The sequence below is a fragment of the Dipodomys ordii genome, unplaced genomic scaffold (assembly GCF_000151885.1).
Source record: "Dipodomys ordii isolate 6190 unplaced genomic scaffold, Dord_2.0 Scaffold9, whole genome shotgun sequence".
In the NCBI taxonomy this organism is placed as follows: Eukaryota; Metazoa; Chordata; class Mammalia; order Rodentia; family Heteromyidae; genus Dipodomys; species Dipodomys ordii.
In genome coordinates this window covers 24756411-24772668 of record NW_012267225.1, presented here as the reverse complement: position 1 = coordinate 24772668, position 16258 = coordinate 24756411, and the positions used below count along the sequence as shown (strand labels likewise).

At 36.7% G+C, this 16258-nt stretch overlaps 1 protein-coding gene across 1 annotated transcript in view; it reads left to right on the top strand.

The window, feature by feature from the left end:
• Ca8 (carbonic anhydrase VIII) overlaps positions 1 to 16258 on the top strand; it is an 88777-nt gene that overhangs the window by 12906 nt on the left and 59613 nt on the right. Inside the window, exon 3 of the mRNA XM_013009268.1 lies at positions 1478 to 1602. Within this exon, the coding sequence (XP_012864722.1) occupies positions 1478 to 1602 (125 nt within the window). The remainder of the gene's footprint in view (positions 1 to 1477; positions 1603 to 16258) is intronic.

Genomic DNA, 16258 nt, shown 5'->3' with positions numbered 1-16258 from the left:
AATCTAGGCTTAAAGAATTCATTGTTTTCTAGTTCATGTTCATAGATACTGAATTTGGGTTTCCTTGTCCCCGAGTCCTACTTGGGACATAAATTAGTTGCAGGTTCTTTGGTGGGTGACTGGGTCAAGCCACAGGAATTAACCCTCTCAGCCCCCCTTTCTTCTCGTCTCTGAGGATGCTGACATTGATCCTTTTGTGTTTTTAATTTTCTTAATGTAAATTAGGTTAAACATTAGGAAGAACTATGCGATTCTGTAACATGATCTTATGTTTATTGTAACTCCCTTGCATTTTACCTCATTTCCCCTTGAGGTGAATTTTAAGGAGCTAAAATGAAGAATTAAATTGTTTTTGATAGTGGACACTTTTTCTTTCTATTGGAGCCCATAGAAAGCTAAGAAACAAATTTGGGAGACACCTCTCACAAGGACTTCATCACCTTCACCTTGTGTGATAGGCTCATTTCTCCATCCATTTTCTGCCTCTTTGTTGCCTTATTTCCGTGTGCTAATTTATGCATTCTAAATGTATTATATGTACATCGACATAAGAGTCCTTAAAGCCTATCTAGAATAAGACACTGAGTAAGAAGCAACCAAACAAACAAATATTTCTGCATCTGTTTTTTTTTTTTTTGTATTTGGGGGTAGACAGGCACCTGTTCTCAATAGAGAAATCTGGAATTTGTTATTCCAAAATGCCACCCACATGTGTGCAGCAATAGAGTGTTTATTGGTGAAGCTTTTTTTTTTGACTGAAAACAACTTTAAATTCTTAGCTGATACTGTTTTAGAATTGGAGAGAGGAAATGTTCAGGATGAAATAATGTTTATTTGTTTTGAGAGTGGCCATTTTTTGTAATACATTTTAATAAAAGCTTTTACCTATACCATCAATAAGTATTTTAAAATGTTCTTTATCACTTAAAGACAGATTCTCTTCCAAATGTAATTCTCAATATCTTTTAGTGTGCCCTGGTTTGGGACAGAGTTCTGTGTTATTTTCAGAATAGGGACAGTGCCTTGTGGAACTGATTTTAATAATTTGAGTATTGTTAATTGTCATAATTTATCATAATTTTATTTTGTTTGCACTGTATGTAATACACAGATTGACTTTGTATTAGTTCTTTTCTTGGTTAATTTTGTTAGCCTAAGTCTGTTACCTAAGTTGGAACCCTGCTAGGATCAACAGATAATATAAATACACAATTTGGTTTATTGATAGGTCTATAGCCACATGTTTGAGTCTCAGAATATCTTCTAGTCTGTTAAGCTTAAGTCTCAAGGAAAAATTTCTTTTCTTTGTCTAATTCTGAGTAAAGATCTTAAAACACATGTATTATCATCACCCCCAAGTTTTCTAGGCTCTTTGTATCAGAATAACCAGAACAAGAATATTAGGCAAACCCAGATGGCATGTTGTGCCAGGCCAATACACAGATGTAATTCAGTAAAACTTATTTTCTCTTTTCAGTTCTGTCTGGAGGACCATTGCCCCAAGGGCATGAATTTGAGCTGTATGAAGTTAGATTTCATTGGGGAAGAGAAAACCAGCGTGGTTCTGAGCACACCGTTAATTTCAAAGCTTTTCCCATGGAGGTAAGAATAAGAACTGTCTTGTAAAAATCTTGTTGCTTGGTAAAGAATTCTATACATTCCCCAAAACAGTTGGTTTAAAATTGAATGCATAATTCTTGGATTTTATCAGTTCGTAGAATATAATGAAATGTTAAGCTTGGGCTAGCTGGTGAGGTTTTCTTCCTACTTACTGGGTTTGGAATGTGTAGGCAAGCAATTGGTCATAATGATGATCCACACATTTTCTTTTCTTATTAGCTTATGTGCATTATACAGACGTTCATTGTGATACTTTCATACATGTCCATTATATAGTTTGATCTGCTTTCTCTGGTCTGTGTTACTCTTTCTTATCTCCTTTCCCTTTGGTCTGTACTTGTAAGGCTCACCTTGGTATAATTCCTTTCTGTTGCCTGTGTAAATTTGGTAGGTCACTTCTCCAGATGCTCAAGTAGGAGATGAGCTGGAGACAACTGTTGAAAAATCTCTGCAGTAGTTTAAAAGTCTAGTTCAGTTCACTGATAGTTTAGTCACTGAGGACAGGGAATCCTAGAGAATGAGCAGAGAGGGAATCCTAGAAAATAGTCACTTTATCTGAAGTTTTCCCTCTCCCACTTACCTTCTTAGTGAATGTCCACTTTTTCTCACTATCTAGTTGAAGTGTCTTGTCACTCCTGAGACTTCTTCTGATTTCTTTCCTTAGGCCAAATTCTTCTTTCTGTCCTCCTGGTATACATGCTAGTTCTTATACATCAAGGTCTGATATGCATTTCTTGCTGCTTGTGCTGTTCAGGACAGGGTCTCCCTTTCATTGTTCTGTTGATGCCCTTCCCTTAGCACGCTACCTGTCACGTCATAGTGGCATGTTGGTGAAGTTGAGGGGATATTCCAGATGGGCCAGGCTTTGTTTGTATTTCTTTCTATAAGGAACCTCAGTTTTCCTCAGGAAACAGTTGTTTTCTGGCAGGTGAGTGTATTTTTTCCTTTTTATTCCCTCCCTCTCATCTTCCCTTCTTTTCTTCCATCCATTCACTTGAGTATTCTTCTCCGCTGGGTGATCTAATCCATTTTAAGCCTTTAGGTTTTAATATATGTGCTTGAGATGTTATCTCCACCTCGATTTATATAGGCAACTATGTAGTAGATTTTCTGATCTGGGTGCCTGATAGACATGACAGATTCAGTACAACCCAACTCTTAAAAGAAGAATAAATTTAGAGCTGCTGGAATGCTAGTCTTTCTCCTCTGCCATTTCCAATTGCACACATGCTTAATATCACATGTAGAATTGCTCATGGCCAGATAGCTTATCTACTACCAACTCAATGATGGGAAATCCCTACCATATAATTTATATATATATATATATATATGATATGTGTAATTTAAAAGATTAAGTTGGAGTATTTCTTAGCATTACCTTAATTAGAATTTTAAAAATCCTTTTGGAAAATAAGGATATTTATTTCAGTAAAAGAAAAGACCTGGACTTTAAAAGTGAAATGTGACATGTTTTAAGGATTGAGGGAAATATCCCAAATTCTAGTATGTTAGAGAATGTCTGAGGAATGTGATTGTGATGATAATAGAGAATAGAGGTTCTCAAAGGCCTTGTTTGGAAAGATCTTCATGTTTCTCTCCTTTTCCTAGGAGCTTTTTTTTAAAAAAAGATTTAAAAATTAGCATATATTATTTGTACAAGGGGGTTTCATTATGACATTTACATAAATATATATGTGCTATGTGAAGGTGGGTAGTGAAATTAGGGCCTCATGCTTGTTAGACAAGTACTCATTGGATCCTCAGCTCTCTAGGTATTTTTGTTTTTTTTTTGTTGTTTTTAATGCCTAAATGTATCCTCTGATTTCTACTACCTTAAAACTATTCTTTGTCACCTCCGGTTCCTGTCCTGTCCTTAGAAAACCTGAAGAGGAAAAGTTCACAACCAAACACATGAGCAAAGAGGACTCCAAACAAGGTAGTCCAAAACAATGGAAGTGTCTGGCCACATAGGGAAGGGTAAGAGGACAACAGGACAAGTCCTGCCTGCCCTCCTTTTTGACTGCATCTTATTTTCTTGGTTTTGTTTAATTTATGTTGATTGTAAAGGTGATGTATAGAGGGGTTACAGTTACAAAGGTTAGGTAATGAGTACATTTCTTTTTTAACATTTGATCCTCAGCAGGCTCCAGTAATCATAGGCTTGGGGTGAGATGGATGTAATTGGGCAGGCAAGGCCTTCTGGACAGAAATGCCACAGTTTGCTTGTGGCACACTGTTTGTAGTTCAGGGAAAGTTTAATTTGATTATGGAGCCAGTGATCTGTGTTCTCTGTCTGTATAGTCAGGATTTGGGGACCAAATGTACCAACAGGTCCGGGTACTTGATGCTGTTTTCATTGCTCTGGTCCATTTAGCATAGGTAATGGATTGTTTTCAGTGAAGATTAAATGTTAACAGTTACGACTTTGCTTCTGCAGAAATATTTATATTTAAGACAATGGAATTAATGGATTGTATTTAGGGAGTAATATTTATTTGCTTTGCAATCTCAGATTATCCTTGATGTAATCCCTGATAAAATGCTTGCATAAGTCACCTGGCTTTTGTTTATGGCTGTATCCTATTGTGTGAATAAATGAGGTGGGTGTACAGAATTAGAGGGAGATACCTGTGTGCCAGTTTTTAAAAATAAAGGCTGTGAGGGCACTTGGTAATTGGAGAGACTCCACATAGAAGTACATTGCAGGAGTAGTAATGTGTTGACAAATGTAGTGTTGCTGGTCCCTGTTCTGAACAGCCACTAAAGATCACCTGAAACACAAGAATATGAGCAACAAGACGGTGGAGGGAGAGGGAACCAGTTTCCTTTTAGAACACATTACTTATTTTAATATATTTATTACTTGAGAATCTTATTCATATTTCACATTTTAGGGCCAATTTTAATGTCACAGTTACCTCCATGCATCAATTCCCTTCTTGGTTTCATTAAAATTATGTCTGGTTTGTTAAACAAATACAGTAAACAAATGTTTGCCATGTTGTTACCTGTATTATATAGCTTTTCATAGAACTCTGTGAACTCTGGGAGACTTTGACATTTTAAGATTACTGCAAGTATAATAATAATATACTGAATATATTTTTTACGCTTTTTTCCTAAGCTACAATTAAATTTTATTTTGGCTTCACCAGTAGATACATGTGTTATTTTTACAAACCCTATTTCCTGTATTCTGGTCCCACTCAGAAATTAGATGTTTAGCTTTATATATTTATTTATTTTTTGCACTCTCTGCCTGGACCATCTTTATTTTATTATCTTTAAGAGGTGTATTCAATACAACATGCTTATTTGTAAATAATGCATCTTGATCATTCTCGCTCCGTTCATCATTCTCTTCCACCTCTCCCAACTTCACTGGAATCACTACCAACACTACTTCAAAAATTGACACTGCAATTTTTGCCACCCAACTCTGTCACCTGCAGCTCTTTCTCTAAGCAAGGTGGATAAAGCATACGATTTGTGTTTTCCCCAACTGAGATTTTTCAGTTTTCAGAAACATGCTTCTACAGCTATCTGACATATCTGACCACGCTTGAACAGCTGAGTGCTGTTACAAATAGTTCAGGTCTAAATGTCAATGCCTTAGCAAGAAAAAAAAACTGGGTTGCATTTCCTTTCCTGTTACCCCTAAATATACTATGTATGCTCATACATTAAATATACTATTACAAATGTGTGGGTCCTATTTGCCCGGTGGAAATCTTTGAATTGATTTGAGAGTATTTCGCTTTCTTATTATTTAATCAAGACCTTAACATGAGTAGAAGGTTGTTGATTTCAGACTTTGAGATCCACCACAATTCTTGCAGATTTGTTCTGGATCTGTGGAAGCCTTTTGTTTTCTTTGAACATGGTGAGCATCTTGGCATATGAATTCCAACTTTACTGGCGGTGCCATTATTCTAACACAGGTATGCTCTGTGTACTCACCTCTTTGCAGGAATTGTATGCCATCCCCATTAATTGTTATTCTACAACTGGAACTTTTGGATATTTAGGTTCACAGCTTCACATTCTAATTTCACTATATTTGTCTGTGGACAGACTATAGAAGCAATCAATTCTTTGCTGCTTCAAAACAGCCAAACTCTGTGATCTATATAGTTTTTGGCAAATTGTGGTCAGTCTTTACACATAAAGAGTTACTCTCTGAGTGATTCTCAGGCATTTGCATTTTATGCTGGATCAATAAAATTGAAAAAGAAAAGTGATGAGGCAAACAATTGATAAAGAACAGATCTTTAATTGCCAAATGGAGGAGGGACATGGTCTGAGAATAAGCCACTGACCTTTACAAATTGAGTAGATTAAGTATTTTAAAAACTTGCTACATTATTTCTATTTTCATCTTTCACTGCAGGTACATAGAACTTTCTCAGGGTTGGGCACTGTTTTGGCCCACAGACCAGCAGAGTATGTATGGTCATAACCTTCTCACCTTCTTGGCCTAAAAGTCTGTGACTTATAGTGTATTGCACAGCAAGTGATCCAGTTCTTTTGTGGGCAGACCCTTATCTTTATTTATGTTGCATTTAAAGAGCTTTATTTGCTCTCTGTATTCTGAAAGGGATTTAGTGATAAACTACCCACATATGAGCTGTTCTGGGAGATTTAGTGCATTATGTCAATAGAAGGAAAAATAGCAGTTCATTGTACAGAGAGGATCCGTTAATTGTGAACAGTTGAGGCCTTGGTTCCAAGAAAGGCCAATGATAATGTTATGAAGACCGTATCTCATAATATAATTATAATACTAACCACTACAATTGTTCCCTTTCCTCTTAGCACTGGTCCATAGGGTCCACTTTTCCAGATCCCTATACTTCTTCCTTCTTTTCAGGCAAATGGAGGAGACTGTTATGAAATGTTCTCGTGGTAAATTGATCATTTGCATATTTACCTGAGAGTATATATTGTTTAATTGTTTTTGGTGTGTGTGTGTGTGTGTGTGTGTTGGAGTTTGAACTAAAGGCCTGGGCACTGTCTCTGAGATTCTTTTGCTCAAGGCTAGGCCTCTACCTCTTGAGTCACAGCTCAATTTCCAGCTTGTTGGTAGTTTATTGAAGATAAGAGTCTTATAGACTTTCCTGCTCAGGCTGGCTTCGAACCATGATCCTTAAATCTCAGTCTTCTGAGTAACTAAAATTACCTACAGGCATGAGCCACTGGCACCCGGCTGATTCTTATTACTTCTTTTACTGCTCTGAAGAAATCCTATGGAGAATTTCCTTGGACAATAGTGAAATTATTATCTTTACAAGTTATTGGGCTTCCAAGACCATCCCAAACAGCGTTATAGGTTTGCAAATCTCTCCTAAGAGAGACTTCCATTGACTAAGAAAATGGTATGTGAGAACTTTATGAGTCAGAATATGATATGAGAATTAGATATATAATATATATGATGACAAGATTTTAGGTTTAAAAGGAACATTTGAGATGATCTAATCTAAATGCCCATTTAACACAGAAATCTTAGGAACTGAAAGATGAAGCATCATGGAACAAGTTGAAGGAAACCATAATATATTACTGGAAGAGTAGTTAATTATCCCACTTAAGAAATTATTATTCTGTCCTACAGTTCTTTCTGCTAATGCTTTTGATGGACACAGATAAGACAATGGGCTATCCTTGCTCCCTTTGTCTCTGCAGCTACCTCAAATGCAGAATGCGTGTTTGAGAAATTGGCCTTTCATCGGAGGGTGGAAGTGAGGTTGTGGCCATGTGCTCTTGCCCTACAGTCTGTAAAACCACAGGGTTTTTTTTTTTTTTTGTTGTTGTTGTTGGTAGTGGTGGTCGTAGAACCTGAACTCTGGGCCTGGGCGCTGTCCCTCAGCTCTTCCGCTCAAGGCTAGTGCTCTACCACTTCAGCCACAGTGCTACTTCTGGCTTTTACTGCTTACATGTGCTGAGGAATGCAATCCAGGGCCTCATACATGCAAGACAAGCACTTTACACCTGATCCATCTTCCCAGCCCTCCACAGGGGTTTTATGAAGGCAGGAGTTACAAAGACAAGCAGAGAGCATGTGTGGACCCCTTGTTGCCCCTTGAGAACTAAGGGTACTTAATGGACTGTGATTCCATCTACTTTGCCCTAGTTCCCATCCAGGTCTGGAGCAGAATGCCAGTGATAATCACCTTCCTTCCATTGCTCTCAGAAATAACTCAAGAACCAACATACCCCTACTTTCCAAAGTAGCTCTTACTCGGAAAATCGTCTCTAGTTTGTAATTTTATTTGTACCTATAGTGAATACTCTGAACTGCATTTCCTTTGGAGGAGAAAAAGAAATTGTCATTCAGAAGACTTAACACTGTTGCTAAAAGAAATGATTTACAATGTGATGTGCAACTTCCCTGAGGAGTTTTATTATTTTCACCAGTAAAAGGGACATCTTGTCTCCCAACATAATAATGATTATGATTATTATTGTGTGGTATCCTGGAATCCTCCCACAGTGCTAGCAGATTGAGCCTCATAGCTGAACAGATGAAGGACAAGAACCCCATGCTATGTTCTCTCCGATGCTTTTAGTTGTGGAAACTCCCTCTCATATTGGCAAAAAACCAAAAACAATTAAAAAAAACCCCACAACTTTTATGTTTCCCGAATTCTAATGAACACCTGTACTTTTACTCCATAAAAATCATGATCCCTGCTGTGATTCATCATGTTTATTTTTCATTTATCAAAATATAAATTTTATGTAGAACCTAACAGTTGACTCAATAGAAGATAAATCATTATATTGGGCAAACAGAAATGTACCTGCCATTCCCACCCCAAAAGAGAAGCATATGAGGCTGATTTGACCTTTGGGTAGTCACTTTGAACTTACCTTTGATATTTTTGTATCTGTAAGCATTTCCTTACTAGATCATTCGTGGTCATTATTTGAAAATATACAGAAGGTGGTTGGGCAAACTAAATTTGGAAGAAACAGTTATAGCTGCTCTTATGATGAAGGCACATTTGTATTAAAAATTAGTCACTTCATGTTGAATTGAAACCCCTTTGTACAACTAAAGATACTAACAAATTAAAAGAAGTATAAATCATGTATTGAAATGTTGTACAATTAGTGTTTGAGTTGCTATAGATTTGGGTTCTAGTGGATCTATATTCTACAATAAAATACCTATTTTTTTCAAAAGATTTTCAGATAGTAAATGTTGATTTGAATATACAGTTTAATTGGCTATTTCTTATTTATTTACTGGCCCTCTCCACTGCTGGTACCCATCCTCAATAAAGCTTGTTTTACTTTCCTGTAATTTGTTAGTATATATTAATTTTACAAAGAAGGTTCAGGGCTGGGAAGGTGGCTCAGTGGTAGAGTGCTTGCCTTGTATGCATGAGGCCCTGGATTCAATTCCTCAGCACCACAGAGGCAGAAAAACTCGCAAGTTGCACTGTGGCTCAAGTGGTAGAGTGCTAGCCTTGAGCTGAAGAGCTGAGTGATGGTGCCAAGGCCCAGACTTCAGGCCCCACAATGACAAAACAAACAAACAAAAAACAAAGAAGTTTCACAGCTGGGCATGGGTGATTCATACCTGTAATCTTAACTACTCAGGAGGCTGAGATCTGAGGATTTTGGTTCAAAGCCAGCCCAGGTAAAAAGTCCATGAAACTCTTTTTTTAAAAAAATTATTCTATTGTAAAGATGCTGTACAGAGTGGTTGCAGTTACATGAGTAAGATAATGAGTACATTTCTTGTCAAGCATCGTTACCCCTTCCCTTGTTGTTTTCCCACTATCCCTTCCCTTCTCCACCTCCCTTACTCTTCCCTGCTCCCAAAGTTGTAAAGTTCATTTGCAGTATAGTGTCTTGTGGGTATCATTGTTGTAGTGGGTCATCCTGTGTCCTTGTTTCACTGTTTTATTATTCCCCTTCCCCTCCCCAGATTAGACAAATGTATATACAAGATGCAGGGCACCAAAATCAAGTACAGTGACAACAGGGATATACCGTAGAGGGAAGAACATACAAAGGAAACAAAAAAATCACATAGTACATTAAAAATAACAACAAAGAAAGACCTCTTGTGTCCATATCTAGGAGTTCATTTCACTTAGCATCATCTTACATAAGTCCATGAAACTCTTACCTCTAATTAATCAGCAGAAAACTGGAAATGGAGCTGTGGCTCAGAGTGGTAGAGTGCTAGCCTTGAGCAGAAAAGAACTCAGGGATAGTGATTAGGCCCTGTGTTCAAACCCCACAACTGACAAAAAAACTAAAAAGCAATAAACAAATCACAAAAAAACCCAAAGAAGATTTACTTTACTATGGTATTTCATAAATGCATGTACTTTAGTCAGATTAACTCTGCTACTGTTTTCTTGTTCCCTGTCCATCTTACCCCTTCTATTATTAAACAGCTTTCAGTGCATTTCCGTGAAGAGTCTTTATGGAGAGAAAGTGTATTTTATTATTGTTCTCCTCCCTTCTGTTTTTCTCTCACTGTTCTTTTTCACCCTTCCCCAAAGTCCAACAGTTACAATCATTTGCTGCATGTATGGATGTATGCACACATGCATGTGTGATGTATAGATGTATATGTCTGATGAATGTGTATTTCTGAGATTTCTGTGCCACAAATGAGTGAAAATGTGGTATCTGGTATCTTTTTTGAGCTTGGCTTATCTCGTTCAATATGATGACCTCTAGTTCTACTTATTTTCTTGCAACTTATATAATTCCATTTTCTTTATGACAGAGTAATGTATGAACATTATTTTCTTTCCATTCGTTAGTTGTTGGGTAACTTGACTGATTCCACTATTCGACTCTTGTGAACAGAATACATGAGTCAGCTGGTCTCTCTCATGTATTTTAGTTTAAACCCCTTGGATAAATGCCTAACAGTGATATGGTGGGATCATAAGGTAGTTCTATTTTTTTTTGAGGGACTGCCATACTGATTTCCATAGTGGCTGCATTAGTTGATATTCTTACCAACATTGTATTAGGATTCCTTTCCCCTATGTCCTTAATAGCATTTGTTGTTGTTAGTTTTTTAATGATTGGCATTTTGACTTGGGGTGTGATGGTATCTTAGTGTAGTTTTGATTTTGCATTTTCTTTATGACTAAGGCTATGTGTGCTTCTTCTTCTGAGAACTATCTATTCAGTTTGCTTACTCTTTTATTAATTGGGCTATTTCTCCTTTTACTGTTTGTTTTTAATTTTTGATTCTGATATTAATCCTTTCTCATTGAGTAACTGGTGGACAGCTCCCATTCTATATAGTTCCCTTGGTTTCAGGCAAATGTTTCTTTTGCTATTCAGGAACTTTTAAAGTTAATTCAGTTAACAGTTATTATTCTGGACAATGGAGGTTATACTCAGAAAGAATAATTACATGTGCTTATATCTTCTAGTGTTTTCTCCATGTTTTCCTGTAGTAGTTTCAAAGTTTCATGTCTTATATCAAGATCTTTGATCTATATGGAGTTGATTTTTATATAGAGTGAGAGATAATTTAGTTTTTTTTCAAAATACTCATTTTATCATGAACATTTTAATTTTATTGTCAAGGTACAGAAGGGTTACAGTTACATATGTAAGGTAATGAGTACATTTCTTCTTTTTTAAAAATAAATTTTTTATTGTAAAAATATTGTACAGAGGGGTTACAGTTACATGAGCAAGGTATTGAGTACATTTCTTATCCAGCATTGCTGCCTCCTCCTTTGTTTTTCCCCTATCATCCCTTCCCTCCCACCTCCACAACTACCATCTCCCCTGCCCAGCCAAAGTTGTTAAGTTCATTTTCAACATAGTGTTTTGTACATCTCATTGTTACAGTGGGTCAATCTGTATTCTTATTTAAGCATTTTGTTTTTTCCCTTCCCCTCCCTGAATTAGAGAAGTGTAGCTACAAGATGCAGTGAAAACAGGGGTTATGCTGTGGGGGAGGAACATACAAAGCAACAAAAAAAAAACACCCCACATGGTACCTTATCAATACGTTAGAAATAATAGCAAGAAAGAAAAAAGATATTTGTGTCCCTATCTTGGGGTTCATTTTGCTTAACATCATCTGACCTTTTCTGCTTGTCCCAGACATATACTAGTTATTGCAGATAAGGGATATCATGGGACCTATGTTTCTTTGGGCCTGGCTTACTTCACCTAATATAATTTTTTTCCAAGTCTTTCCATTTCCTAGCAAATGGGGTGATATCATTCTTTTTGATGGAGGCATAGAATTCCATTGTGTATAGATACCACATTTTCTTGATCCATGCATCTAGGAAATAAGAATGGCCATTAGACACATGAAGAACCGCTCATCCTCTCTAGCCATAAAAGAAATGCAAATCATAACAACATTGAGATTCCACCTCAACCCAGTTAGAATGACTACAATCAAGAACTCTAATAACAACAGATGCTGGAGGGGATGTGGCCAGAAGGGGACCTTATTGCATTGTTGGTGGGAGTGTAAACTTGTTCAACCACTTTGGAAAGTAGTATGGAGCTTCCTCAAAAGACATAGAGCTTGGGGGAGGGGGGAGGCAGGGAAGGGATGGGAAGGGTAAACAAAGGAGGAGGCTGCAATGCTTGGTAAGAAATGTACGCATTATCCTGCCCATGCAATTGTAACCCCTCTGTACAGTATGTTCACAAATAAAATAAAATAAAATTAAAAAAAAAGACATAGAGCTCCCCTATGACCCAGCAATCCCACTTTTGGGCATTTAACTGAATGATCACAAACAAGACCATACTAAAGCTATCAGAAGAACTATGTTTATTGCAGCATTATTTACCAAAGCTAAGATATGGAACCAACCCAGATGCCTCTCAGTAGATGAGTACGTTTCTTATCAAGCATTGTTGCCTCCTCTTTGGTTTTTCCCCTACCATCCCTTGCCTCCCACCTCCACAACTACACTCCCCTCCTTGTCTAAATTGTGAAGTTTGCTTTTCAATATAGTGTGCATCTCATTGTTGCAGTGGGTCCACCTGTATTCCTATTTAAACATTTTTTTCCCTTCTCTTCCTCAAATTAGACCAACATCAAATACAGTGAAAACAGGGGTTATATCATGGGGGAAGAACATACAAAGCAACAAAATATCACATGGTTCCTTATAAATAAGTTAGAAACAATAGCAAGAAAGAAAAAAGCCACTTGTGTCCCTAACTTGGGGTTCATTTCACTTAACTTCATCTTATCTGGTCATATGTCCATAGCTTTTGACCTTTTCTACTTGTCTCAGACATATACTAGTTATTGCAAATAAGGGAAACCATGGGACATGTGTTGTTTTGGGCCTGGCTTACTTCATTTAATACAATTTTTTTTCCAAGTCTTTCCATTTCCTAACAAATGAAGTGATGCCATTCTTTCTGCTAATTTGAGTCTTTCTTTTACTTACTTTGGTTAAATTATGGATTTATCAATCTCACCTTTTCTAGGAATTAGCTTTCTATTTTTACTGATATCCATGTGTAATTCTTGTAGTCTCCCCTTCATTAATTTCTGTCATGATCTTTATTATTTATTTCCATCTGCTATTTTTTTTTCTGGGAGAATGAGGTGCATCCATGAGATTTCTGTGTTTTTCACATTGACCCTTAGAGCTATTAACTTTCTTCTTGGCACTATCTATGTTATATTCCAAGGATTTTGATAGGTTGTTTAATTTTCCTTAGATTCTAGTAACTTTCTAATTGTCCTTACCTTGCATCTTTAATGACTCACATTGAACAATGTATTATTCATTCTCCATGTGCTTGAATATTTTCTGAAGTTTCTTTTTGCTGTTGAATTCTACTTTAATTTCATTATTATCTGACAGAACACAGGTAATTACATCAGTATTCTTCTTTGCTAAGATTTGCTTTATGTTATAAAATATTGTATACTTTGGAGGTAATTCTGTTGGCTACCAGGAAGAATATGTATTGTGTTCAGAAATACATTATTATTCAAAGGGCCTTGCCTTTGTAAGTAGCTCATCACTCCCTTTTCCCCTTTTACATTTCCAATGTCTTTGTTCTGTACATGTAGTGTTTTAAGTATAATACATTTATGCTTAATTTCTGTTTAATATCTGATCTTGCCTGCTTTGTGTTCTCTATGAGCTTCATAAACCTTTTTTTTTGTTTGTTTTTTTGGGTCCGGTCGTGAGGCCTGAACTCTGGGCCTGGGCGCTGTCCCTCAGCTCTTCAGCTCAAGGCTAGCGCTCTACCTCTTGGGCCACAGCATCACTTCCGGCTTTTTTCTTTTTTCTTATGTGGTGCTGAGGAATCAAACCCAGGGCCTCAGGCATGCAAGGCAAGCGCTCTACCACTGAGCCACCTTCCCAGCCCCAGCTTCATAAACCTTGATACCTTGATGATTCTCTTTCTCAGGTTTGGGAAGTTTTCTGGTACTATTTTATTTAATATGTTATCTATGACTTTAGTTTGTACCTCATATATACCCATGATTCATAGATTTTTTTTTTTGGTGTCTGACTGGGGCTTGAACTAAGGGTCTCATGTTCTTGCTGAAAGCTGTCATATACCACTTCAGTCACTTTTCCTTTTCTAGCTTTTTGGTGGTTAATTAGAGGTAAGAGCATCACAGATTTTTCTGCCTCAGCTGTCTTTGAAATGTAATCCTTAGATCTCAACCTCCTGAGTAGCTAAGATTACATGTGTGAAACACCAGTGCCTAACTAGATTTGATTTTTTTTCTTTTTGAATTCCTCTTTCATCCTGTTCTGTCTTTCTTATTTAAATGGATTTCCCTTTGAATTTAGTTGATTATTTGTATATTCTTTGGTTTTAGTCAGGGGCTTATTCCATTTTTTCTTTAATTTTATTTATCACTCTTGTCATTGCTACTTTGTGTTCATTGTTTGAGATTTTTATCTGCTTCACTTTTATTCAATTGCTTTGTTGTAGAATTGTTGGTATTTAAAGGACACATGTTTTCCTGTTTTCATTTTATGAATATTTCTACATTGAGATTTATTTATTAGAGGGTTTAATATAACCTTTCAGTTGGACATTTTCCATTGTTTAAATTGTTTAATTATGACTGGGTACTGGTAAGATTGTAATAATTTTTTTTGTCCTTTTTTGTAGTGGATTTTCTTGACACAATCTTGGAGGAGGATTTGCTGTATTAGGCAAAGTTTTGGCTACCATGTTCAAAAATTGGGTCTAGGGGCTGGGGAGGTGGCTCAGTGGTAGAGCTCTTGCCTTGCATGCATGAGGCCCTGGGTTCGATTCCTCAGCACCACATAAGCAAAAAAAAAAAAAAAAGAAAGAAAAAAGAAAAAAAGAAAAAAAATTGGGTCTAGGTTTCTATTCCATTCAGTTTGGTGTGCTTAGCACCATGTTCCTTCCTCCCCCTGGCACAGGCTTTGTTTGCTGGTACCTTCTGCTCTTGATGCCTACAAGTACTCCTAGCTTGCCATTTCTAATCTCACATTCATCTATTCATTCTTTGGTTTGTCCATCCATCCATCCGTGATCCAACCAGTAGGCTGTTCTGAGAACCTACCATTTATGCTACTGACAAAATGTTAAGGAGACAATAATGAATCCAACAGACAGCTCAGAATGTTTTGTACAGTGGGAGAGTCCAAACCACTCCTTCATTCCTCTGTCTTCTCCTCCCTTTAGTCTTAAATGGATGGGTCTTTAGGAAGGTATCCTGTTGTCTAACCAGTCTATCCAGTCCATATAAATTCTGACTACTAGAAGCTAATAAATAATAGGAACATTTGAAGACATTTATTAGAAACTGACTATTGCAAATGATTGCTAGTCACACAGAATATAAATCAAATAGAATGTGAAATGCATTTTGCTAGATATAACTCAGTTACAGGTTGTTGGCTGAAGTTAGAACCAGTTAGAACCAGTGACAGGGTAGGAAAGTTGTAATGGGGAGAGTTAATGCTCTTTCTGAAAACATGGGAGCAGCTGGGAGCCTAACCGGCAGTCAGAAAATCTAAATTTCAATCTGAGCTCTGTAGTCTTGATCATCCTCTTGGAAAGTTTCCTCTAACTTCAATATTTCTGTGTATAAAAAGGCAAGAACTTCACTCAGTTTAGCAGAGTCAACCTTTCTGTATTTCCCATGATTGAGAAGCCATGGGAGAACATCAAAGTATTATGTCAGTGTTTTATGATGATTAAAAATCTAGTGAAAATATACTAAGAAAAGTGGCTAGACTCTTTTTGTTGCTACAGACAGGATATGCTGAAAGTGTAAATGGAGAAAGTGTGAAGTCTTTATTTTCTTTTCTTTAAAACTTCTCCTCCTGTCATGAAATATATTGACTTTTCCTGTGTAATCAATATGTTATTTCCCAGTTTATTTTTCCTGCCATCTTTTTTTATTATAGCTATTGTGCATGAATATGCAGGAGAATTTATGTTCTCAAGATTATTTGGTAATGAAAATGAAATAAATATTGCTTTGAGAAGGATTATTGTGTAACAGTATAAGACTTCTTGTTGAATCAAAGTACCTTAGGAGTTGTTTGATGATCTTAGTCAATGTAACAGCCATTAAACTTTTTGCTTTTGCTTTTTGGTGTTAAGTGTAACAGTTTAGGGGCAGAAATGTGGTTTGGCTCAGTGG